The 27673-nt window shown below is 38.0% G+C and overlaps 1 protein-coding gene across 6 annotated transcripts; it reads right to left on the bottom strand.

The window, feature by feature from the left end:
- Nucleotides 1–930: 930 nt before the first annotated feature.
- LOC120435626 (programmed cell death 1 ligand 1-like) lies at nucleotides 931–26889 on the bottom strand. 6 transcript variants are annotated; one of them, XM_039605392.1, is made up of 4 exons: nucleotides 26575–26590; nucleotides 9298–9374; nucleotides 5371–5730; nucleotides 931–2336 (listed from the first exon to the last, which is right to left on the bottom strand). In XM_039605392.1, exons 2-4 carry the CDS (start codon nucleotides 9359–9361, stop codon nucleotides 2224–2226), a joined length of 537 nt encoding a protein of 178 aa, XP_039461326.1. In that variant the 5' UTR covers nucleotides 9362–9374; nucleotides 26575–26590; the 3' UTR covers nucleotides 931–2223. The 6 variants fall into 6 exon arrangements, with proteins under 6 accessions (XP_039461326.1, XP_039461320.1, XP_039461328.1 ...); XM_039605386.1 differs by lacking the exon at nucleotides 26575–26590 and adding an exon at nucleotides 10541–10633; XM_039605394.1 differs by lacking the exon at nucleotides 26575–26590 and adding an exon at nucleotides 10334–10534.
- Nucleotides 26890–27673: the final 784 nt, after the last annotated feature.

Raw genomic sequence — 27673 nt, 5'->3', positions numbered from 1 at the left:
AAAAGGTTATTAGCAGAGATGGGCAGTAACGCGTTACTTGTAACGCGTTACTGTAATCCGATTACTTTTTTCAAGTAACGAGTAATGTAAGGGATTACCATTGCAAAAACGGTAATTAGATTACCGTTACTTTCCCGTAGGAACGCTGCGTTACTGCGTTACTAAAACCGTGAGTTTTTGCGAGAATGTCTCATGACAGTGGCGTAAACGAGAGTGCGGCGTTCGTGACAACAGCTGTCTGCAGATCAACAATGGATAATATATCGAGTGCGGGAGAGAGTATGAGCGTGCAGCGTTTAAAGCGTGGAAGTACTGACCTTATTTTGAGTTTGATTCCATAAAAAGTGACAAAAACATTAGCGTCCGTTGTGCGTGGGAAGAAAACTTCTTTTTACAGCGAAAAAAAACCCCTTAACTTCCAAGCAAGCGCCGAGTGCGCTACGACTGTAATGGGAAATTCACAGAGAAACTCGCGGATTCTTCCACTGACCGCTGCGGCACACCTGCACCAGGGTAAACCTCCGCCTACCCCAGTCCTGCTTTACAGGTGAAAATAGAGCAACTAGCCTTTGATTTTATTTATTTTCTGCTGTGTTTTACTTGCATCTATTTGAAAGAGTGAGTGTAAACACAAAAAAATATTTTATTTTATGTGCTGGAATGTGCAGAAAATAGGTTTAAATGTTAAACAAATTTCTTCCAGTCAGAGAATGTTGCGTATAATTTAATTTTTGCTTGATGCATAAAGTTAAAAGATTAAAACTAATAAAACAAGTTTTAAAAAGAGACATTTCCATTTGATTACATTTTGTATGATGGATTATGCAGAAAAAGTAGAATTGGGCTGAAAGATCTATCGCTTTATCACCTATTCAGGTTGTAAATTGTGTTTTTAAAAAGTAACTAAGTAACTAAGTAATTAATTACTTTTGAAAATAAGTAATCAGTAAAGTAACGGGATTCCATTTGGGGGGAAGTAATCAGTAATTAGTTACTGATTACTTTTTTCAAGTAACTTGACCAACACTGGTTATTAGAAAGTATAACAGAAACAAATAAGGTGAGAGAGCATCTTATTGGTTAATCTTATGAATTAATGAAGCTCCCTTTGATAAAACATGAGGTAAAACATATTCCACTAAGTAATTAATCTCACTCATTGCACCTCTCTGGTCACACCAACAACTTGAAAAAAACGTCCAGCAGACATTACAGTGTCTGGTGGATGATTAAAATCTGGACAGGAAATCCCAGTTAATATTAACATTCCATTACAGAAAGAGGTTAACTGAGAGGCAATCTGTAATGGACGACTCCTCTGGACCAATGTAAAGTGGATAATATGAGGTAGAAACATGTCAAGGGAAAAAAAACATTCATCAAATTACTGATTCCAATCAAGTCTTTGTCATCAGCTGTGAGCAAAGTGCATTCTTCTTAAGGTCAATGATGGATAAACACTGATCGGTGAACTTCATAACACTAGTTTGCATTAATGACAAACGGCAAACTATTTTGACCATGTTGAGCTTTGAAGCAGAGCTGCACATAAACCTTTATAAAGTCTAAACTGCTCCATAGAAGAAGATGGTTTGGAAACAGAAGCTGATACAAAAACACTTCTATGTAAACTGAAGGAGCTCCATTAGCACCAGAGTTAATTATATTTTTAACTCCTTCAGTACAAAAATGTAAACCTATAAAGCTGAGGTAGCATTAAAACTGTAAGAACTATAAGAAAGCAGCTGCTTACCCTTTTACTTTCAGTTTATGGTTAGCATTTGTGCTAGCCACACAGTGTACCAATAAAAAATAAATACATTGTGTGAATAATGACAATATTGTGGTGTGAATAACAATCCAGCGAGGATGAACGAACATGTTTCAGATTTGGGATAAATAGTGTTTTTGGTAAAGTGATGATTAAACTTCTCTTTTCCACATGTTTTAGTCTAAACATAACAACATGGGATGCAGCAAGTCAGGGTGTAAAAATAATGGAAAAATCATTGAAAAAAACAAACAAACTAGGGAATAAAAGTGCATAAGTTTGTGTTAAATATGGGAGAGTGAAGGATGATGTAAGTGTGCACTGCTCTGAGGTACAGCTCTGAGGAATTGTGACAATACTTTAAAAACTGTCAGCAGCCTCATTACAGTCAGAGGTGACCTCAGGAGTGATCTGTAATGGGCTGCTACTTCGCATAAATACACAGCAGTTATTTACAAAAAAAGTACAAAAATCGCCACTATAAACAAAGCTGGCACTGCATATAGGCCGTTCCTCCCTCTCCTCACTGGTGTCGATGTCTCTGCCACAGGTTTCTTGAAGGCAGCTGGGAAGACATTGAACAAGCATGAGTGACAGGATCAATAAATATGAACTTCTGAGAAAACCTAGGTGCTAGTTAATAAAATGGAGTGTTTGGTAGCTTAAAAAAACGATGTCTTGGATAAGGGGGGAAAGACTATGTACTAGGATTACACAACACAAGTCCTTTCTTCCGTTTCCTTGGTGTGTGAAAACAATTTCCAAAAACCACAAACTGGCCACTGCACTCATTACATCTTGCTGCCAGGTTGGACCATCATTTGCCTTTAGAGTTGCCTCAGTTCTTCTTGGCATAGATTCAACAAGGTGCTGGAAACATTTCTATGAGAATTGGGTCCATGTTGACATAATGGCGTCACACAGTGACTGTAGATTTGGTAGCTGCACATAAATTATGTGAATTTAATTTTTTTTAAATCCAACATCAGTGTCTGACCTCACAAATGTACTTCTGGAAGAATAGTCAAAAATTCCCATAAACCCTCTTAAACCTCGTGGCAAGCCTTTCCAGAAGAGTTGAAGCTGTTACAGCTGCAAAGGGTGGACTGACATCATATTAAACCCTGTGGTTTAAGAATGGGATGTCACTCAAGTCTATATGCACGTGAAGGCAGATGAGCAAATACTTTTGGCGATATAGGCTACGTCCACACGTACACGGGTATTTTTGAAAACGGAGATTTTCCGTTTTCGTTTTAAAAAATAATCCCGTCCACACGTAAAGGCAGAAATGAAGGAAAACGCTGCTAGGAACATGCCAAAGCAGCAGGTGGCGCTATATTCCTAACCGTGTAGAAATGTTGGCCAATCAGAAGTCTAGAAGCCTCGGTGGGAAATAGTAAACAAAGATGGGGCATAGAAGCAGAACCGAGTGGTATGTGTGGAGGGACAGTAACTGTGTGTGTATATGTAAGCATTTAAACACTGCAGAGAGTACAATTAACAGTAACAGTATTGTAGAAATTCATTTCACCGAAACAACAACGTGGCGCACACTGTGACGTCAAAAAAGGCGCACACCTTTGACGCTGCGTTTTCTCCGTTTTTCTCGTCCACACGTAAATGCAAAAACGGAGTTTTAGAAAATATCCACCCTAGCCGGAGTTTTTAGAAATCTCCGTTTTCAGTGACCGAAAACGGCGTTTACGTGTGGACGAAAGGTGCAAACGCATAGAAAAATCTGCGTTTTCAAAAATACCCGGGAACGTGTGGACATAGCCATAGTGTACAGCCCAGTTTGATCTTAAGTGGGCGGGGCTAGTGAAACTATAAAGCCGTTTAACCAGACATGGCAGGAGTTACCCTCTCCATCATCAAAGCTTTCATTAATGATGTGCTAAACAAGGTATTAACAGTTTCTCACATCATACATACTCATGAGTTATGATGATAAATGAAAGTGCTTCTGTACTTGCGAATGCTACCTGTTTCCACAATAAGCGCAGACTGATCACTGATCTCAGAGCAGTGAAACTGGAGCCAGCAGTAGCTTGGCTAGTACAGTAATCTCCAGTTGTTTCTCTCTTTGATAGAGATTGCACCTTACCATTGTGCTCTTGTTCTGCCGTGCATTAAAAAAATGTATGTGCACATCTGTCAGGGTACCTGAGTGGTTGACCTTGTTTTTTTCTATTTGGACTTTTGTCACTGTTTAGTTTCCCGTGTATGTTTCCAGTTTTATTGTGATAACCTCTTGTCTTTGTGCATTATGTTTAGTTCTACTTTGTCTGGGTCATTAGGGTCACTAGTTAGATTTATTCCAGCTGTATTCTCACCTGTTTCCAACCCTCCTCATTATCCAGTTCTTTTAACCCCTCAATGCCCCTGCATTTGGGTCCTCTCTCCATTTTCCACCCACTAAACGTGACAGAATGATGAGACCTGTGACTCGAACACGGAATGGACCCAGCGGACTCTGAACTATACTGAGCTGCAGCAGTCAGCGCTTTCCTTTTGGAAACTTTGGGACTTGTCTGGCTCTGGGAGGGTCCTCGAAGGCACTGCGCTCCTCCACCTGCTGCTCTGCCTGCACCAGAGGGCATTATTTGCTAATCTTCGGCTGCTCACTCTTCCGCCTCTCAGCACCCTGCATTTCTGCCTGCCACCTGTTCAGTACCCAGCTACATCCATAAAGACTGTTCCGCCCTCTGAGGCTTTCACGAAGGACATTTACGCCTTCGAACCTGATCATTTCTCTCCTCCTTTGGTCATGCCAGAACCTCTCTCACTGCCTGTTTCTGCTCGCAAAGTGGTTCGGACCCAACCTACTACTACTACTTTAGTTTCCTGGCTTATGGTTGCTAGGGCACAGCCAGTCCCTGTCCTGGTTCCTAGAGGGGCTAGGGCTTAGCATGTCCCCGGACCCGTGCCAGTTCCTCAGGTGGGGGAAACTAGTGTCCAGCCATTGCCTGCTCCCATAGCAAGGGCAGCTGAGACCCAGTCCACTCCTTCACCCGTACCTGTTCCTCGGGCCTACTGAAGCTCATATTAATTATGTAAGTTGTGATTATTTTCCCCATGCTGAGACACTACACAGATCTTAGGGTTTCCCCACCTGCTGAATCCCACTGTAATCCCTGACCATACTAATTTTCCTGTTTAGGAGGTAAAGTTACTCTCTACAATGTAGGTAGCACGAAAAAATGTTGTTTTTTTTCTATAAAATTTACTGCATGTATCCTACATAAACAGATTGAAACAGAGTACATTCATTACAATTCTAATATTATATTTTGATAATATAGCATGGGGTTTAGTTACCGTTTCTTTCAAGGGGATACTTTTAAAGTATTAAGTAATATTAAGTTGGCTATGTAGATATTTTAACATACACTTTGTGAATTTCCCCAACCTGAAATGACACATTTGTTCTTTCTTTTTATTCATTTATTTTTTTTACTGTGATAAAGCTGGAAAAATGTCCCTTAGTGTAAGAAACACACTAATCGGGTATCCCTTGATTATCCAGGTCAAAATATTTCTTTCCTGTTTTGTTATTGTGCTGGATACCAACAAAGGAGCTGGTGATGTCGTCTTACCTTTAACATTGAGGTCACATGTTTTGTAGCTACTTTCTCTGTTAAGGACAATCATACGGTCATATGTCCCCGTGTCGTTGAGCCTTACATCAGTTAAAAGACATTCAAGCCTTCCTTTCCTGGCTAGCCGTGGATCACAATCTAGTCGCCCTCTGTAGTTCTCATCTGGGTACACTTCAGTGTCAGTCTCACTGTTATAGAAGAAAATCTGTGTCGTCCTTATCACATTCATTAGGTCTATTAGCAGGGAGTCAGGAGGCCTGTTGGTGTCAAAATGGAGCAGCCAGATCATTGTGACGTTAGTGTTTTCTTCTGCACGGTAGACCTCCTGTTCTGCACTTACAGTGAATTTAGTCTGACCTGCAGGGGTTAAAAAGAAACCAACACAGAATCATTAGGAGTAATTAAAAAATTCTCAAAACTAAATGAGTATATAAGCAAATACCGGACAAATCAAGCCTTCAGACTGGGCGTTTAAACTCATTAAGCACACTGACAAGCTCAGAATTTAGACTGCTCTAAAGAAAAGAAATCCAAATACATTTTTAAAGGTTTAAAATATGTACATGTCTGTATGTGTACATGTACACACCCTAAAACAATCCATCAAACCTGTTACCACCACTTGATTAAATGCATGGCTGTAAGAGAAAAACTCAAATTTATTACTGAGATAAGTCTTCTGAGCTGTTGGGTTCTGTTGACTTAATAATTTTGGTAATTACATCAACCTAATATTGCACTACCACATGTAAGTAATGCTACTATTTAGCAATGTCATTTAGCCATTTTGAACTTTAGCATATGAATGGATAAGACTTATATACATATATTATAAATTTTGCTATCTAATTTCAATCACTTTTTGTTGTTTTTTTTTTTTACCAAAGTTAGAAGCCTTTAAACTGTGAATACGTGTGTGAGAAGGGGTCCTGTAGAGTTGGTCTGTTTGCCTCACTCGTTCTGTCTTTATAAAACTGGCCTAACAAAACACTATACATTATATTATATTGTAAATTATTTCGGTTACGCTTGTGATAAAGCTTAAATGAAGTATTGCTCTTGATCTTAAGACCAGTATCTATCACTATTACTTTTCTTGGAATAGTTGCGTTTTGGGAAATACTATGTTAATATGACAATATTAATAATATCAGAATCCTTTATTAATCCCTAACGAAATTATGTAAACAGTTCCCATACCAGGAGTCAAACCCAGGCCGCCTGGGTGAAAACCAGAAGGCCTAACCGCCAGACTATATGAGAATTTGTTAATAAGCTTTTAGTAGTATGATCCTGGCAAAGACTCTGTGACTCTACTTGTCATTAAAACTTTATATAAGCAATGTGTGCTTTGAAAAGAAAATATTTGTGAAGCCTGGCATTTTTTTGTAAAAATGGTCGAAGTTTCATGGGGAAATAACCACTGCAAGCCTTGAATCTACTTTTATGGCTAAACGTGACCACTGGACCCCAAAACTGATGGACATAGTTTCATCAAGGAAAGTGAGAATCAGGCAGATCAATGACATGTTTCTTGACGTATGATAATTATTAAAACTTTGGCTTCAAAATTCAATTTGTTGGCAGTCACCTACATAGTTTATACTTATTTGAATACTTATAGTTTTTTCTTAAATGGCACAATCGAAGTACCCATCCACTGAACCTGGGAGAGAAGGAAGAGAACTTTTTCATGGAGTTTGGTGTAGGTAAGTTAAGGACCTTGGGAAGAGAAGCAGGGTAGCATGGTGGTTAGCACTGTTGCCTCACAGCAAGAATGGCCTGGGTTCAATTCCACTCCTGCTTCCTCTTACAGTCCAAAGACAGGCAGTTAGTGGGAACAGGTTAATTGGAAACACTAAATTGCCCATAGGAGTGAATGTGAGTGTGATTGGTTGTCTCCTGTCTATGTGTTAGCCCTGCGAGAGGCCCTAAGCCAGCACCAGTGCCCCCTGCCCGTGATCCTGAAAAGAATAAGCAGAAGCAAATACATGAATGGGAAGAAAAGCGACTGGGCTTCTTTAGGTTTCTTGGAGACATTTGACTTCTCAGTGTCTTTATGAAACTTAAAGGACTCCACTCGGTTTTCTTTCCAAGCTCCTTAAATTACCATGGCTTGAGAACCTTCACAAACATGGTGTGAGGAATTCAGCATCTTGAACAAAAATCAAATCCACACTGATCACAGTGTGGATTTGCTCCTGCAATACTTAAATTTGTTATGAGTCCTGGTGTCATCCTGGACAGAACTCTTTCCTTCACAGCACATACAGTATAAATAATATCACTCGGTCTTCCTATTTTCATCTTCGTAATATTAACCTCCTTCGTCCTTCACTCACTCCAAACAGTACCGTCATTCTTGTCAATGTTCTTGTCACATCTCGTTTAGATTACTGTAAGCTTCCTCAAACAAGCCTTCATGTTGTTCTGCCCCAAGACTTTGGAACGCACTTCCACCAGATCTCCAGACCACAAACTCTCTCACCACTTTTAAATCATGTCTCAAAACCCATTTATTCAGAACTGCATACCCTTCATCATGACTCCGTCTTAGTCACTTTAGGTCACACATTGATCAATAATCACCCCATATCACACACATGTCAGTGGCCCGTTCAGCATAGGTGTTGGGCATTGCAAAAGGCTCCTTAAAAATTGTAAATAATGAAATTAGGGCTTCACTTAATCATTTCAGTGTCTGCATGACAAAGTAGAAGTAGAAGAAGTAGAAGTAGAAGAGGGAAACAAATTTAATAACAAACTGGATATTTCTAATTAATTATTATAACTTGAGTTAGTTATCTTAACCAAACATCTGCTTTGGGGGGTATATATATACATATATATACAAAAAACTTGAATTTTACAGTGTTTATTTATTGGATAAAATAAGTTAAATGTCACCGTTATTATTGTCCAGCCGGAAACAGGCCGGGGGTGTCAAAATTCAGAGGGTGCGTCCACCTGAGGACCCGGCCTTTGTGATCTAAGTGGGCCGAGAGTTCATTTACTAATCCTTGTTAGTAAATGAACTCTGTTATGCACTGCACAATACTGTTAATGGTGTGGTTACGAAAACTGTTTGAGTCCTGTATGTGTAAAATTGATTTTAAACGTTTTTTTTACTGCATTATATGAAAGAAAGATGCAAGACTTTAAGAAGTTCGGAGTGCATAGAAAGTTAACATGTACTGAACACTTGCTTGAAAGTAGTCCTTTTGCTAAATGTTTTTTTGTAAGTGGTGTTAACATTTTACAGATTCAACACATTTGTTACTGTGGTGTTAAAATACATAAAGGCTGATTGTGTAAATATGCTTTGATGACACAAATGATTTACTGAAGGCTAATGTGTTTATACATTTTGGGGAAAACAACATTTCTAGTTTATTTTCAATGTTTAAACATAAAGTGTTGAAAAATCTACAGTTACAAATAAAATCTTTAATTGCTTAGACAATGTTGAATTCATTTATTTAAGTTTAATTTATTTAATAACCTATTACAAATACAAAAACAAGAAAAAGCTCAAATAAATGATGATGAAGAAAATCAGCAAGTTAAATTTTTTAAATGATTAATTTAAAACTGTGGCTCAAGAGTTGGGAGTTCGCCTTATAATCGGAAGGTTGCCGGTTCGAGCCCCGGCTTGGACAGTCTCGGTCGTTGTGTCCTTGGGCAAGACGCTTCACCCGTTGCCTACTGGTGGTGGTCAGAGGGCCCGGTGGCGCCAGTGTCCGGCAGCCTCGCCTCTGTCATTGCGACCCAAGGTGGCTGTGGCTACAATGTAGCTTGCCATCACCAGTGTGTGAATGGGTGGATGACTGGATATGTGAAGTGCTTTGGGGTCCTTAGGGACTATTAAAGCGCTATATAAATACAGGCCATTTTACCATTTTAGAAACATTAGCAGCTACTCACCGACTACAGCACAGAAGAGAGTCACTGTTAATGCTGAGAGGAAGAGAGCTGTGCAGCCTGGCATTCTTCATTGAGCCCTAAAGTGTGAAACCGCAGAACGAGAACATTTAACTACAACATTTATTAAATAACTCATATCACAGCTGCAGTAGACAATCAAGTATTTTATTATATAGTGAAGCTTAGATTATCAGCTGTTATCTAATACATTTATTCTGACACGTTTTTTTTGTTGTTGTTGTTGTTGTTGTTTTTTATCCTTTCTGGACATCTGGCAGGAACACAGGCAAGCAACACATGGAAGGAGCAGAAAATAATTTAGGCCTAGTCGATGCAAATGCAAATGAGTGCAAGGTGGAGAAATGCAAACGACGTTTTGTTTTCATTTAGTCGTGGTGATGTTTTCGTGGGTTTCAATTTCAGGCCACTGTTGTTATAACATTTCATTTAAAGCATACAGATGTCAGGAAAATCGGGAGATTTCATAACACTGTATGATGCAGCAGGCCTCTGCACAAATGTACTTACTGCCGTGTCTTTGTTTCCCGACTCGGACGCAGAAGCAGCGCAGGCTCAACAAAAAGAAACCCAAACTTTGATCGTTCTCTCAAACGTTCTGCGGTAGAATCCACATTTCTGCTCATCCAGAGCTCAAACTTTATGTCAAGCTGCACATGGCTCTTTTCAACGAGAAAAAACTTTCAGGACTTCCTCGTTAGTTCAGCCGAAAAGTCCTGCCCACCCTTTCAAATTTGCACACGTCTCAAGACCGTTTCATAAGATTCCCCTAAAATTCATAATTACAGCTGTCCAACACACTCAATCAAACACGGTCTAAACACGGTATAAACGTCATCTTTATTGACTGAACAATCTGTAACAGCGTTTGACAATATTTCAAAATAATCACTTTACATTTAAAGCATCCGGTCCCTACATCTGTCTGTTGTTACATCTGTTTCACGCGTGTTTTGCTGTGGTTCCCCGTTATGTAGCAGGCGGGCGAGGCTGTGACTTTCGGGATTTCCCTACACACTTGTTAAATAGCGGAGTGGTAGACGTCTGTTGTCAGAGTATTGTCTGGGCCAGTGGTAATGAGTCAGTCGTGGTTCGTGTGGAAATCCTCCAGTAATCAAAGTCTTTTTGGGATTCCTTCTCGCCTGTTTTCCTGTCACCTTGCTTCGCTGTCACCCCAGCCGTCCACAACCTGAGGATCACTTCCACGCTCCCCAGTCTTCCTTACCGTGCTTCCTTCGTTTGTCTCCTTTGGATGTCAGTCATCCTGCCCGCCTACACTATCATCGATCCACGCCTACCCCGCCACGAGGTCCACGCACCCCGTCCGAGTCCTCAGTAAATGTGTGACAAGTAAGCGCTCCAATTTTAGACTGAAAAAGAAGACTGACCACCTTCTTGGATTTATGTGTTTTGAATTTAAGTGTTAATTTGACTCAGTTGTTTAAGTTGCTGCCAAAGTAAAACATCTGTGTGCAACCGATGTCCACTATTGAAGTCTCTCACCTTTCCCCGTTTACTAACGCTCGAGTGTCTCCGTGCGCGTGCTCCCTCGCCCCCTTATTGTTTTTGTGTTTTTCACTCTAAATAAATCTGTTTCACTACTACCAAGCGTGTCTGAGTGATCTGCTACCGGGGCCCACCTGTGTTATTTTTTAACAACCGTTTGATGCATGGTTAGGACACATTATTCAAAAATACTTTGTATACTCCTCATCCAGCACGTGGACGGACAGGAAGTTCATACAGTCTGGGTGAAATGAAATAAATGTAGCTGCAGACAGAGCATAGAAATAACGTTAAAGTGTCGAAACTTGTTAGTTGTCTGAGGAGTCACATGAGTATATATGTCACCAGTTTAATGTTTAATCAGAATCAGAAATAATAATGATGCTTTACTGCTTTGGTTTCTGTTTTGAGATGTTCGGCTGCAATTTAGCAGAACAAACAACAAACATATAAAACAATATTAAAAGCTCATATTTCACATTTCCTCTTTTACCACAGTGGGAAGGGCCTTTGTGTGTGTGGGCGTGTGTGTGGGTTGCGGGGAAGGGGAACTATGTGTTCTAACCAATGACCATAATTTAACTGTACAAAGTGTGTCAGTCTTGTCAGGCACAACCAGAGTTCAGCGAATTTATCCAAATTCAGTTCATTGAGGTTTTCAAAGACTTGGGTTTAATGTATATTGCCGCTGTTATCAGTGGCGGCTTTTGATATGGGCGACATGGGCCGTTGCCCAGGGCTTCATCGTGGTGCAACATGCATCCAAAAAAAAAAAAAAAAAAAAAAAGTTGCCCGCACCCATACTGCCCCGACATCATGCCAGTGCATTCTGGCGATTGCCGAACGGTTTTCTATCGCCCATTTGCGTGGAGTAAGGGTGCCCTCCATTCATGAGGTGCGCCTGCTGCTTGCTGCACAGGGAGGAGAGGGGCGGGACGGCGGGGATGCTTTGGCTGGCTGGAGCGGCATTTAATAAACAACTAGCAAAATAAAACAAAATAAAAGCAAACCAACAAACTAGGGCTATCAAGGTTAACGCTGTCATCACGATTAAGGCGATTAGAATTTTTAACGCAATCAACCCATCTGCAGCGCAGAATGGACAAACTTGGAAGGAGGGAGTGCACCAAAACAGGCTAGGACCACCCCTGGCTATTATCTACAGCTGACCCGAACTGTGGCGATTAGGAGATTGAAGGTTTCACAGTCACGGGGTAAACCCCACAACGCCAACCTGGGGAATTGGGTGAAACTCCCCAGGGCGGCATTGTGGTGGGGGCGTTTGAAACACTGCACATTACTAAGAAGGCACCCAGGTCTGTAACACCTGAGACACGGGCGTGGTTCAGAGTGTAAAATAAATAATTTATTAACAGAAATGTAAAACAGACATCGGAAGAGCCAATAATTTATTTGCATGTGTACTGTTAGCGGATTCAGGCTTACCAGTGGGCGATGCATAAATAACCACAAACCACGGATGATCTTACCACCATAGGGCAAGCATTCACCCCCACTTTAGGCCTTTAGATCCTGAGTAAAAACACAACTTATTAATAGACTCAAAATCTGAAATCAAATACATCCTCTGTGATTAACCCTACTGCACAAACACACTGGTGACCTGCAGCTAATAAAAGGGCATCATTCCAGTGATTTAGCAAAATTAAGCATTTATAAATCAATCTTTCAGAAACCAAACACTCAAACTACCAAATAAATTTAATCTTCAGTTTAGAGCAGATGACCTATCGATTAGTACTGTGAAGATGTTACAGACACAAACTTCACTAATTAAATAACTTACATTAAAACACATTAATAGCTTCCATAGATCCCACATATGGTTTAAACACTATTTTAAAAAGGAGACTTCAAAGACCCAAGTAAAACACACAGATCAAATGTTCTGGGTCACCACAAAAATCTAACACAAAAAGCTGACTCTAAAGCAAATTACTGCCCAGTTACTGAAAGGACAGGAGGAAACCCAAACAAAATGGAAAAGAGGCAGCAAAGGCCAATAGTAAGCTTCTGCAGCACCAACCCTTAAACACAACTCTTTACTGCTGAGTGCAATAACTGAATGTACGGCACAAAATAAAAACCTACTCGTAATCCACAAGGGGAAGACTTCAGAGGAAATAATCCCCAGGTGATCTCTACAAAAGCAATCAACCGAAAATAAGCAGAAATAAAATAAAACAAAATAACACCAACTATTGATAGTAGGACCGTGTAACATGACTGGCCACTAACCAGTCATTAGCAATTAGCAAATGTAATATTCATTCTGCTTTGCATATTTCACCCAGCCCAAAAGTCACATTTACACAGCATACAACAAAGTCAAGTACAATTTCTAGCAAAGGCAGGAATGTATTTACTGCAGCTCATGATGGGCCAAAGTGTTGGTGTCATCTGCGAGCAAATAAGTCAGAATGTGATTTAATGGTGTTAAAAAATTTAGGTGATACATTTCCTCATGGGGGTCACTGAGACACAGTCACTGAGAAATGTCTGAGAGGTCATTCATCAGGGACACATGTGTGAGTCATCGTAGTTCAAAACCATGTTTTAAATCAAAGGTGGGTGATGAGGCCCACACAGGGACAACTGTAAGATTGTTCAGGGGTATGAAGCTCATTCATCTGATGCTCCAAGTTTGTTCTCTTCTTTATAGCATGGTAGTTAAAAATAAATAATGATCTTGTGCCACTGTGATAGCTTTTGATAGGTATTGACTGATGGCTCATTTTCAAAAATGCACCACTGCACAATCACAAGTTCACGAATCACACATTTCTTAGTGTAACAAGTGCCACCTGGCAGTTTGCTGCCTTCTGTCGTGTGATTGGCAGGGGAGCTTTGAAAAGGCAGTAGGTGTGTGAGGTAAAGTGAGCTTTCTTCCGTGGAAATTTCTGGAGACGATTAACTCACTCTGGTGTGAGTGGGTATGATTTTTGTGGCCACAAGTTTTAAAGGTTGAACTGATCAAGATTTAAATCGACTACGCGTTTCCAGTGTTTGGCCCACAGGTGAATTGATTGTGGTGTCTCTAAACGAGGGTTTGACAATTTGCAGTGCTATTTGCTTGCACCTTTGGTTTAATAGGTTTCATGTGCAGCTTGGATATTAGTAGAATTTGTTATAAATCCTGTCTGTGAATAAATGGTAAAATTGTTATTTAATTGATATTGGGCATTTTATTCTACACCTTAGTGTTCTGTCACATTTTTGGGGTTGTCCAAAGGATCCAAGGGAGTGGCTGCTTTTTGTCTTTTTTATTCATTTTAGTTTCTTTTGCAAGGACAGGCTTGCAGGCTTGTAGACTTGAGTGAAGAAGCAGCCAGTATTTGATTGTCATCATGGAGGGAGATGAGCAACAAGCAATGATCCAATGTATACAGGAGTTGGAGAATGAACTTGGGGACTTGAAAGCAGCATCTGTGGGTACTAAGTTTGTCACGTTATAGCCGGGGCATCCAGTATAAAGAGCAAGATTGGTTCATCCCTTATTGTACCCTAAATGTCACGTATATTGACTGTTACCTGCGATATCACATACAGTTCGTATTTACACTATGTCCAGCTGGTTGTGCATTGTGCTTCTGGCACACCACAGCGTCCCTTATTTGATAGTTAAAAAGTTGGCAAACCTAGTGGGTTAAGAGGCCCTCAACTTCAACAGGAGCTACAGGAAGTGAGTCAGAGACTGAGATACAACCCTGTATGACAACGTGGTCACTGACACTAGATGAGTAGAATGAGCAGATAAGAGACCTTGTGCACACAAGAGGCAGAACAGAAGAGGAGCAAGCTCAAATTGTTTGTAACTTTTTAGAGGGTACTGCCATGGATTGAGATAGTTTTTTGCCAAATGATCAAACAGAAAATGATGAGAAAATTATTGGTGCTCTGAAAGAAACTTAAGGTTGTTTCGATTCTCACATTTCTTTGCAACACAGATTTTTCAACCATAAACAATTAGTAAGCGAATCTTTAATTGAATTTTCTCTTTCTTTGATGGCCTTAATAGATCAAATTATTAAAACGGATGAGAAGGCAGAAAGAGAAGCATCGAACGATCTACGTGTCAGAGATAAGACATTGAAGATCAGGCTGGGAGACGATCAGTGCCAGTCCACAGTGGACAATTCGTGAGATGAGAGCTGAAGCGATCAGTATACGAATCAGCATCTTAGGCCCAGATATAATCAGTCTATATTATTTTCTGCAGATATACAAGCTTCTTGTGAAAGTTTCGATTCTAGATATGATTTAAACATTCAGAGCTCATACAATGAAAAGGTTCAAGTTAAGCCTGATTATGCAAACACACAGCTGCCCCTCCAAACTCAACCCCTCCCCTCCCCCGTATATGTGCACATTGTAACTGTATATTCAGAGCAGCACAATGTCATACCTTAAGTGTTGCTCGGAAACTATATTATTATGCTGCTGTTACTGCTGTGCAATATATTTATTTTTCCTAATAATATGAACAGTTTTTCCCCTAACAAGAGTGTCTATACAGAGGAATTTCTCTTATATTCTTATGTGTACATATCCTAGATTCTTTTTTTTTTACTACCTTTATATTTAGATTTTTTTTTTAAAATTCATACCGTGTAGTCCAATGGCAATTAAATGTACTGAAATTATGTTCTGATGACAAGTAACTGGTGTATGTTCTGAATTACAATAAAGTGTCTATTCTATTTTGTTCTATTCTAATCTAAAAAGCTGTTTGAGCCAAAACACTGTAAAAAAAAAAATGTCAGTCAGATCATTGAAGTCCTACATTCACCCAGTAAAATCAGTAAGGCCCACTTTAAACTGTTTAACAAACAATCACATTTTATATTTCTAACTAAGTTGGGAAGTTTTTTTTGTAGACAAATGTTTGGTTTTAGAAATGATTTAAAAAGAATTCATATCTATAAAAGATGAAAAGACTTGTTAAAGAAAATTGCCACTGTAAGTAGCGCCTCAGCTCTGAGTCATAATGCAATGAATGATCTGTTGTCAAAAAACAGACGACCACTGAAAAAGACACACTCATAACTGTATAACTCTGTCAAATAGGTACAAACACAGATAGCCGGTGTTTGCTTTGAAGAATTGGCACCTGTTTAGTGGTTAGAAAGTCCCCTCACATTATCGAGTTATGCAGTTTCAGTGCAGAATGAAAACAAACCTGCGGAGACTGAATTTTGTTTCAGATCATGCTAAACACAGAAAACAACAAATTATCCTAAAATTTGTTAATTTAAATTATTATGTGCAGTCATAGTGAATTTGAGATTCATCAGTAATAGAGACACTTTTAATTAATTTTACACAAAAACAGTTTAAACTTTGTTCCAGTCATGTGATCTGTATTTCTTCTTCAGCTCCTGTGAGAAGACAAAAAACATCCAGTGGCTGTTGTTTGTCCTTTCTATAACAATTTGAAAACAGTTCCAAATATTAAAATATAATAATACTAATAATTATATACTTATAATAAATTATAGCAGTTATAATAATAATATATATCCCGTCTCCTGTTGCCTCATTTCTCATGAACTCCTGTTACTTTTCATCCTGAAAAGGAGACCTAGACATGTCTCTTTATTTTTATACAGCTTTTGTTAGTACAGTTTTACAGTATTATATTAGTATATACATATATATAAAAACTGTACTTCTCACATTGATCCTTTTTTTTTTTTTTTTTTAATTTCCCAACTATTATTTGGCATAAATAACATTTCACTTTATTTTGCTGTGTCATTCTGTGCCAGATGTGTCTGGTACAAAACCCAACTTCCTGTGCACATGGGTGAGGAGAAGCTTACATGTATATCATTATAGGGAGATGTTAGTTCAGTTTAAAGGTTCGGTCTCTTTATCAAACTACATTCTTGTTACCATTTTGTCACTTCTCTCTTTTTTACAGACTTATTGTGTCCTGAGTTGTTTTTAATCTTCAGTCAGCGATTTCCGGGTTCACCACAACCACATCGTCACAAACCTCATTGTTTATCTAGCAGTGCTCTCCTGAACTAGTTTCATTCTTGCTAATCTAAATGAGACTGTCACTGCATTATTAAATGCTGTCAGGCAACATGCAGTCTTACTAGGTCTAACTATGACAGTGTTTCTTTTTAAGTTGCAATCGCTTTGCCTTTTATCCCAGTTTAGTTTAAGCTGGTTCGTTATGTTTAAAAATCAAATGTAGAGTAGATTTCGATAGACATCAGTTTTATCAGTTTCCAGACTGACACATTCATATTCCAAGCACTCATTTAAAACGGTGGCTCCTCCCTTTCTGTAACCGTTGACACGATGATTTGTGGTATCAGAGTTTCATTCATGGCTTTCTTTCTCATGCATGAGGTTAACTAAGGGTGAAGATATTCAGAGTAGATTAAACTGAATTTGATCACCTTTTCTGAAACCAAAAAACATACTGCAGGCCTTTGGTGGCTGTAATTTTTTTTTAAAAATCTCTTGACCCAGCTTATTATTAATAGCTTATTATAAGATAATCTTCAGCCTTCCTTTTATCTCAAAAATTCTTAAAAGATTAGTTGTAAAACAGCTTATTGATCATCAAATGATCTTCTTATGGCCTCTGACAGTGGACTCATCTCTGTGGTCGTCCTATTATATTATATTGTATTGTATTGTATGTACACGTTTGTAAAATAGTTTTCAGTGTGGACAAATTGCTTTGTATTGCTTTGTATTGTATTTTATTTATTTATTTAGTTAGTTAGCACTAAATCACAACAACAGTTGGCTGAAGGTGTGTTATATTGTAAGGTAAAGACCCTACAATAATACAGTCCATGTTTCTAAAGTAGAATCAGAGTGGCGATCACTTTAAATTCTCTTTGTGCTGGTTTTCATTTTTCCTTGTGTTTATACTAATACTAAGAGAAATATGTGTGCCTCCAGCAGGATAAGGACTTGTGTCGCTGTGTGGGACGTGGTTTCAGGTTTATACTGAAACAGTATTATACGCAACACTTTTTCTTATGAGTAATGCAGTACATTGCTTAATTACTCCCAGAAAAAAGTAATTTGTTACTCTATTCATTACATTACTATTGAATTTCTCTGTAAATTGACCTGAAACACACTATCTCATAATTACATTTCTTTTTTTGAGTAATGACCCAACGCAGATCACAACAAAGAGGGGAAATACCTCCAACAGAAACATTTGACTATTCAACATACAATTAATTTGCATGAATGTAATGACTTTAAATTTTAAACAAATATAAGAATGAAGACAACGGGGTTAACCAGAACAGTAATGTTGTTGGTAATGGTGTTTTAGTTTGTTTGTTTCATCATTTGTGAATCTGCGTATTTACACATTTTGTCTTGGTTTATATGAGAGAAACTATACTGTGGTGGGGTTTGTTTGTTTCTTTGTTTGATTTTTTGTATTTTTTGTTTTGCTTTGCTTTTGATTGATATGTTTGTTTAATTTAAGACTGAAAGAAAATTAAATGAATGAGAGGTAAAACCTGAGTGGGTAGGGCCAAATAAGTGTGTACTTCTGCCTATACTCCTTTTCAAACAAAAGAATGAAATGACATTTTTTAATGATGATGAATGTACATATTTGAAATAAAAATGAACCGAACCGAACTGAACTTTGACATGCTTGCAGATTTTGGTGATAATGAGCCAATGAGAATTGATAAGAGATCGAATCGATAAGTGATATCGATAATGGAATCAGAATCGCTAAATTCTTATCAATTCTCATTGCTAGCTATCAGGTCCTGGAGGGAGGAACTGGTTTGCTTGTGGCAGATCATAGGAGGGGAGACAGTTTTGGGACAAGATTTCTGGGTTTGAAAACCGGTTTGAAGAGAGATTCTTTGGGCCCCTTGGAAAACAGATTGAAGAAAGAACAGAAACACCTTATGGCACAGAAAAAAAACCACTCTACACTAGGAGAGGCGTGATTACCACTTGGCTAAGCAGATGATCTAAGCGAGGGTTCCTGGGCTGGTTCTTAAGAATTAGCAGAGATCCTTTCAGTGACTGCTGCAGGTGGACTGCAGTTACATCATACACTGGCCAATATGAACACAGCTGAGAGCAGCAGACTGTGTAAAAATGTGTTTTCCTTTTGATGTTTGCAGTCAGGTGATTCGTATTTGGGCTCTAAGCATTTTCCAGTGCCTTTCAAACTGTGAACAAAGGAACCCTTCAAACTGAACTAACTAATTTAACTAAACTTTAAACTAATTTAAATCATCACAATTTGATATCCAGATATTACAGCTCTTGTCAATACTAGCAAAGTTTGATCATTTACCTGCTGTCTTCATCCTTAAAGGAAAGTTATCCAGATTAATCAAATATTTGGGACTAACAGACAATCTTGAACAAATGCCGAGTGTTCAGTGTTCGTCAGAGTTGTGAGTGCAGCAGGAAAATTCACAAAAAATACCACTCAGCAAATTAATAATGAAACTATTAGTTGGCAGTATTGGTTTTGAAAAACAGTGGGAGACAGTGAGTCAGGTAAAAAATAACTTTTCCAATTTCTCAGACTAAACGTCCCTCCTGCTGAAGCGGCCTTGAAAACCGCATCTCTACCAGTTTCATGTTTGAATCTGACTAATGTCTTCTTGTCAGTCCCTCCCAGTAGACAGAAAAACAGTCGCTTTTGTTCAGATGCTTTGAAAATAGGTCAGATTTTTATCTAATGTCATCAAGTGCAATTATCGGTTGTGTTTGGGACATGCACACTTTAGAAATATGTTGTTTTTCTTAGACACTGTTGGATGAGCAGTGTTAAGTTTATTTACAATCAAACTGTTTTCAGTGGTAAATGAGTGAATTTCCTCTTTTATTTTTTTACTGTACGTATATAATTAAAATGCATTTACATTTATAATAATAAAGCATTAAACACAAACTGTATATATTATCAAAGCAATAATAAAAGAATTAATCTACATAGAACAGTCATTCAGTTCAGTTCACTTCAGTCAACTCAAGACATTTCACACTGTAAGGTAAAGACCCTAAAATACTGGAGACAAAACTTCAACAATCAGATGAGCCCCTATGAGCAAGCACTTGGTGACAGTGGGAAGGAAAACTCCCCTTTAAACAGGAAGAAACTTTGGACAGAACCAAGCTCAGGGAGGCGACCATCTGCCACGACTGGTTGGGGATGGGGCAAGAAGAGAACAAAGGAGAGCATAGAGAGACACATTAATGACATGCAGCAGTGGTGAGTAAAGAAAAGAAAGAAAAGCGTGAATGAGAAGAAACGGTCAGTGCATTATGGGAGGTCCCTCAGCAGCCTGAGACTATTACACCAGGACCCAGGTTCAGGGTCAGCTGATCTAATGAAAATAGCAATGAAAATGTATGCATGCCTCCTAATGATATTACCCAAGTGAAACATGTATAATGTACATTATATAGAACTTCTTCAATAAGTTTGCAGCCAGAATGGAAGAAGTGCAGCTGAGAAATGTCCATTCACATCTGATGTAACAGATCAACCAATTGTATTTGCATTCCACCAAATCAAGAGTCACCTCATGGTGCTTTATCTTGTACGGCAAAGACTCTACAATACTACAAATAATGGGTGTTAATGCATGATTTACAATCCAAAATAAGTTTTATGTTAGACCAGATCATGGTGCAGCCCCTTAGCTCATCCTGTGTTGGAAACCAGATGTTTTAGCTCCTCCCCTTTGAGTCCAATTTAATTTAAGTAGCTGCCCCTTATAAACAGAACATTTCAACAGTAGGTGGGTGGGTCAGTCTGAAGCCTGTATTTTTGGCTCAAGGAGATTACTTATACATAAACTGACCTCATTTTCTGAAACTTTGACCAAGTCTAACATGAACATCCATCACTACAATATTATATAAGGGAAAACAGAATAGATCCACTTTAAAAATGCAAGATGAAGAACAAACAAAAAAATCGTATGAAAGCATAAGAGCTAATTACATTAGTTTAATGATCTCAGTGTATCATTATACAAGAAGGAAACTGTTACAAGACAAATGTAAATCAGAGAATAACTCTTCTGTCACACAGACTTTGACCTCTGATATTGATAGTGTTTTTGAAATGGTATCACAATAGTCAAGTTAGTCTGTAATATTTAACACATAACCATCATTCAAGTTAGTGTCAGTGCTCAGTGCGGAGCTTCTCAGTTCACAGATGAAAACAGCACCACGATGAGGTCTACTGACTAACATCTATTTGAGGTAGCTGATATAATTAATTTGTAAAAGCATCAGATTTTTCACCTTTAGTGCTTTGTAACATATTCATGAAAATGATATGTGTTAATATGCACCAAAAGAATTTTTCTCCTCTTCATTAGTAAATAACAGAGTTCCTCCTTCCTGAGATTTTACATTTGGATGGTGACTACATGCATAAGCAGACAGTCTTATCCAACCTAAGTTAAAAGAAACCAATTCTCACTATTTGGTGAACAGAATTTATACTTTAGTAAAAACTGTTTCCACATAGTTTGAATACAATTTGTATTTTTTTTTCTTGGCTCTGAGAAGAGAGAAAAAAAAAGTGCATATCCCCGCACTAACACAAACATTAAAAAAATTAGTGCCCTCAGAGTCTATCCACTTTACAGTGCACCCACATCATCTCCACACCCCAACAAAATTGGTGACAGATCAGGTGTCAGTCAGTAATGTTGATGCATTTTATTTAAAAATAATAATAATAAGGCCACTTAGGCTAAGGTATGTTTGAGTAAACCTCCACAAATTGTGGATTGTTCATTTCCCATGTAGTGCATTGCTGTTGAACCTTGCCTCCAGTTTTGCTGGTAAACATACATCAGTGAGTTAATGAGAGGTGATGGAATAAAGGCCTCGCAGTGAAACAACAAACAGATCTAACACTGGAATTAAGACCTGAGAGATATAATATGGACCAGGTTCAACATAGCTCAACTTTCTTTATGTTAGCTTGTTTAACGAAATCTAAAACCCCAGTCAGAGATGAAAATTTTTATTTTAAGTTATTAACGGCAACATATAAGGTGAGAGAGCATCTCATTGGTTAATCTTGTGAATTCTTGAATAATATATACATTTATTCAGTCCTGCTGTTTATTTGTAACATGAAAAACACCTGCACATTAGAGCTCTGAAACCTTGAGCACACACTTAAATTTCAGTGTGTGTTCAAATATGACACTGTCTCATATTTAATAAGGAGACTAAAAACATTTAAAACATTTAAGAACAAATTATTTTACTGATTCAGTATCCTGGGTAATAACCCACAAAAAGAAGAAGCTGTACTTCCTGTAGGGAAAATGATTTTGTGTTTATCTTAGCTCCCTTTGATAAAACATATTCTACTAACTCAGTCTCACTTCATTGGACCTCTCTGGTCACAAAAACAACTTAAAAAAACCTTCATTTCACAGTGTCTGGTGGAGCTTTGACTGCTGGCCAGGAAATCCCAGTTAACATTAACATCAGCCTCATTACAGAAAGAGCTGAACTGAGAGGTAATCTGTAATGGATGGCTGTTTTAAACTAATGTAAACTGAATAATATGAGGTAGAAGGAGGGAAAAAAGAAGAAAAAAACATTCAGCAAATTACTGATTCCAATCAAGTCTTTGTCATCAGCTGTGAGCAAAGTGCATTCTTCTTAAGGTCAGCGATGGATAAACACTGATTGGTGAACTTCATAACACTAGTTTGCATTAATGACAAACAACAAACTATTTTGATCATGATGAGTCTAAACTGCTCCATAGAAGAAGATTCTTTGGAAACAGAAGCTGATACAAAAACACTTCTATGTAAACTGAAGGAACTCCATTAGCACCAGAGTTAATTAGCAGCATATTATTAACTTCTTCAGTACAAAAACTCTCCTGAATTTGTTGATATGAAATACTACGAAATGAATATTTGTTGATTACTAAATAAGAAATGACCAATTCATTGGTCGTTACTTTTCTCGTTTCCATGTGTCTTCAGTCTAAACCTGACAACATGGGATGCAACTGGTCAGGGTGGACTGAAGTCATTAAAAAACAAAAAACCTTGGAAATAAAAGTGCATAAATTTGTGTTAAATATGGGAGAGTGGAGGATGATGTGAGTGTGCACTGCTCTGTGGTACAGCTCTGAGGAATTGCAACAATATTTTAAAAACAGTCAGCAGCCTCATTACAGTCAGAGGTGACCTCAGGAGTGATCTGTAATGGGCTGCTACTTCACATAAATACAAATTATATTGATTATTTACAATACGTTAAAATCAAGTAATTCAGGGAAAGTGCAAAAATTACCACTACAAACAAACCCAGAGCTGAATAGAGACCGATCCTCTGACGGCTCTCTGGTTTCAGTGTTTCTGTCTTCAATTTTTCAACAGCAGCTGCAAAGATATTGAACAAGTATGAGTGACAGGATCATTAAATGCAAACTTCTGAGGACAAGAAAGAGTCATTAATGAAGGTGAAGTGTTTAGTAGCTTAAAAATTATGGTTTGGAGAAGCTGGTACAGACCAAGCACTGGACGTGCAACACAACTCCAAGTGAATTTTAGCTTTACTCTGTTTCCTCGTTGTGTGAAAACAATTTTCCAAAACCACCAACTGGCTGCTTTGTTCATTACATCTTGCTACCAGGCTGGACCCTCATTTAGCTTCAGAGCTGCCTTGTTAATGGCATAGAATTGACAATCTGATGGACGAGTCTGGGTTGTCCGGAGAACTGTATTTGTCTGACTGCACTGACCCAAGAGTCAAGTTTGGTGGAGGGTAGATTATGATGTGAGTTTGTTTTCAAGATTTGGCTCGACCCCTTAGTTGCAGTGAAAGGAACTCTTAATGCTTCAGTGTACCAAGACATTTTGGACAATTTGATGGTCTCAACTTTGTGGGAATAGTTTGGGGATGGCCCCTTCCTGTTCCAATATGACTGCACACCAGTAAACAGAACAAGGTCCATAAACACATGGATGAGGAAGTTACTGATCCAAGGGCGTAGATTTGGTTTTGGCGTTGGTGGGGATGGATGATTCAACCACCGAACCCTGCCCTGTTTCTTTTTTTTTTCTTTTTTGTCTTTGCTTCTTGATAAAAAAAGGAGAAATATACTTGCCTACATGTGCTATTCTACATGCTTTTAAACCATTTAAAATTACAATTCATAGTTTTATATGTGAATTATATAATGTTAAATTACTATTAAACAAATGACTGATTTTAGACTTTAGTTTACTTCAGCCATATTCCATATAAATCAGGTATCATACAAAAATAAAAATAGCTTCAAATACAGTCAAGACAATAAAAGAATATGATTTTAAGGACTTAACAACATTACTTAGTATATTATACTATACATTAGCACTAAGGGAACATTGAATGATCTGGTGGTTTTTTGTCAACACAGTAAATGCAGATTGAAACTGATCTCAGAGCAGTGAAAGTGGAGCCAGCAGCAGCTTGGCTAGTGCAGTAATCTCCAATTGTTTCTGTCCTTGATAAAGTCTGCACCTTACTTGAATTGACATAATTGTAACTGTAATGTGACTACTAAACTTGATGCATTAATACATTACTGAAGAATATAATCCCAGTATCACGTTACTTTGTGTTACAGCCAACACTGGATGACATCAACTTGATTATGTACAATTTATGATTGTCACCAAACTGAAGTAAAAAATTTCTGTTTTCTTTGTTGTTGTTTTTTGTCATTTATTAATTTTTTTACAGTGATATAGATGCACAATTGTCCCTTACTGAAAAGAAACACACTGATTTGGTATCCCTTAATTATCCAAGGCTAAATATTTGTTTACTGTTTAGTTATTGTGCAGGATACCAACAGTGATGTCATCTTACCTGTAACATTGAGGTCACAGGTTTTGGAACTAACTTCTTCGTTAAGGACAACAATGCAGTGATATGTCCCCGTGTCGTTGAGCCTGAGATCAGTTAAGAGACATTCAACTCGTCCTTTCCTGGTGAGCTGTGGATCACACTGCAGTCGTCCTCTGTAGTTCTCATCTGGATACATGTAAGTGCCAGTCTTGCTGTTATAGAAGTAAACCCGTGTCTTCTTTTCCACATTTATTAGCTCTATTTGTAGGAAGTCAGGAGGCCTGTTGGTGTCGAAAGGGAACAGCCATGTCATTGTGATGTTACTGTTTTCTTCTGCATGGTAGACCTCCTGTTCTGCACTCATAGTGAATTTAGTCTCACCTGCAAGAGGAAACAGACACAGAATAAGTGAGGAATTGTAAAAAATGCAGAAAAAACTCAATAAATGAGTAGATAAACAAATAATGGACAAATTAAGCCAAACTAGGTGTTTAAACTTAGAAAGTTTTTTTTTTCTCTAATCTTCAGTCTGTGTGAAAGACATGACATCCCTGATAGGGAAATCTCTGACACGCTGATATGAATGTGAGCCCCACCCACCTACTCATTGAACACAATGCTATTAGGTTAGGAATAGCATAGAAATTAAGCCTAAATGTAGAAAAGTCACAACTTCTTGCTTCAGACAAACAAGTTTTTAGTTTTCTGTGTTCAAAAATATGCAATGGTCTTCTGTCAGTGTTTATCTTTACAAGGTGAGTGGGAGGCTCAGTCTAACACAAATTCAATTCCAAAAGAAGAAAAACTGGAAACACAAAAAGCTTAACATAATCTTTCTATATATACATTTCTATATATATATATATAAATATATATATATATATATATATATATCTATATATATATATATAATATATATATTATATATATATTATATATATATATAATATATATATATATGAAGCTACAATGGAACCACCAGAAGATGCCTCATGGAGAAGTGAAAAGCAGGATGGTAGTTAGCAGCTTACACAAAAACCCAGTGTCAAAAAATACAAATAAAGAGCTGAAAGCCAGAATTGTTCTACTTTCGCTACTCAATCTGTATTAATTTATTTTAAACATGAAGAATGGTGCAAGAATAAATCCTCTGTAAAGTTGCAAAGTTGTGATATCACATCTCATATTTTCTGTAGAAGCAAACCTTTCAAATTCTGTGTAATTACTGTATTAAATACCATTCTTGTAATATATATATTAGAAACAGAAACATTAGCAGCTACTCACCGACTACAGCACAGAAGAGAGTCACTGTTAATGCTGAGAGCAAAGAAGCTGTGCAGCCTGGCATTCTTCATTGAGCCCTAAAGTGTGAAACCACAGAACGAGAACATTTAACTACATCATTATTTACAACATTTATTAACTGAGACAATTAATTCATATCACAGCTCCAGTAGATAATCAAGCATTATATTATGTACTGCAGCTCAGATTATAAGCTGTTATCTGATAAATTCATTCTGACAGGTGTATTTTGTCCTTTGGAGAAACACGAGAAATTAAATCCTGTTTCTTTTTTCTTTTTTTTAATAGTAACTGCAAATGCAAATAAATGCAAAGCGGAGTGCGTTTGAAGTCTAATATGGATTTAAGACTGCTGAATGTTGTGTATTTATGCAGCAGCCCGACTCAAAACTAAATACAGTGAACAAGCATGCCTAACATGTTTATGATCTTAAGAGGTGTGCGGGTTTCAATTTCAGCCACATTTTTATAATATTTCATTTAAAGCACACAAATGTCAGGAAAATCAGGAGACTTCATAACACTGTGTGATGCAGCAGGTTTCTGCACAAATGCACTTACTGCCGTGTCTTTCTTTCCCGTTTCGGACGCAGAAGCAGCGCAGTCTCAGCTAAAAAAAAAACTTTGACCTTCCTCTCAAAAGTTTTGTCCGGATATCTGCGGTAGGATCGACATTCCTGCTCATCCAGACCTCAGACTTTACGTCAAGTTGCACATGGCTCCAAACACGGAAGAAACCAAAAAAACGACGCGGGTTACTAATGAGAATAGACACCACTTCCTCGTTTCTCTATTGTTAGCTCAGGCGAACAGCCCTGCCCTCGCTTTTACGAGTAAATCAAACGTCTCATCGGTGTTTCCTTAAAAATGTTTCTATTTCTGACAATGTGTGAAAAATGCCCAACACACAAAATCAAACACGATCTGTACACCTTTATAAACTTTATCTATTTAAACTGTATTAACTGAACAATCTGCAACAGAGTTTGACAATTTTTCAAATATTTATTTATTTATTTAAATACGTTTAAGGTGCTACATTTACAGCATTCCTACATCAGCTCAGCTGTATGCACTGCTACAGATTAACGGACCAAAGAACACATTATTTAAATCACCTTGTTCTCCTCATCCAGTTCGCACACTTTCGGTTAAATACCCGAAACACATGAGCGAACGTATTGGAGCTGCAGACAGAGCAGCCCGATAATTTAGAGCAGTGGAGAGAAAAGCGAAATAACGGAAATAAAAAAGTCAGTTGTTCTAACTTGCTGCAGTAAGATCAGAACTACGCGGATATACAAAGGTATTGTGATGATAGGGAGCTTAAAGCTTTACAGTCACAGGGAAAACCCGACAACGCCAACCTGGGAATTTCACACAGACAGTATCTAGTTAGTGCCTTCTTGGTCATTTGCAAAGTTTTTAAGGTTTGTAACACTTGAGACACAAACGTGGTTGGGAGTGTAAAATAAATAATTTATTAACCGAAATGTAAAACAAAGATCAGAAGAGCCAATCATTTATTTGCACGTGTACTGTTAACTGATTCACAGCCGTGGATTACCAGTGGGCGAATGCACAAATAATTACGAACCACGGAATATCGCACCACCAGGTCACCCAGTCACCACCACTTCAGGCCTTCAGATTCGGAGTA

Source organism: Oreochromis aureus, linkage group 3 (assembly GCF_013358895.1).
Source record: "Oreochromis aureus strain Israel breed Guangdong linkage group 3, ZZ_aureus, whole genome shotgun sequence".
NCBI classification, from domain to species: Eukaryota; Metazoa; Chordata; class Actinopteri; order Cichliformes; family Cichlidae; genus Oreochromis; species Oreochromis aureus.
This window is presented reverse-complemented; position numbering and strand designations above follow the sequence as displayed.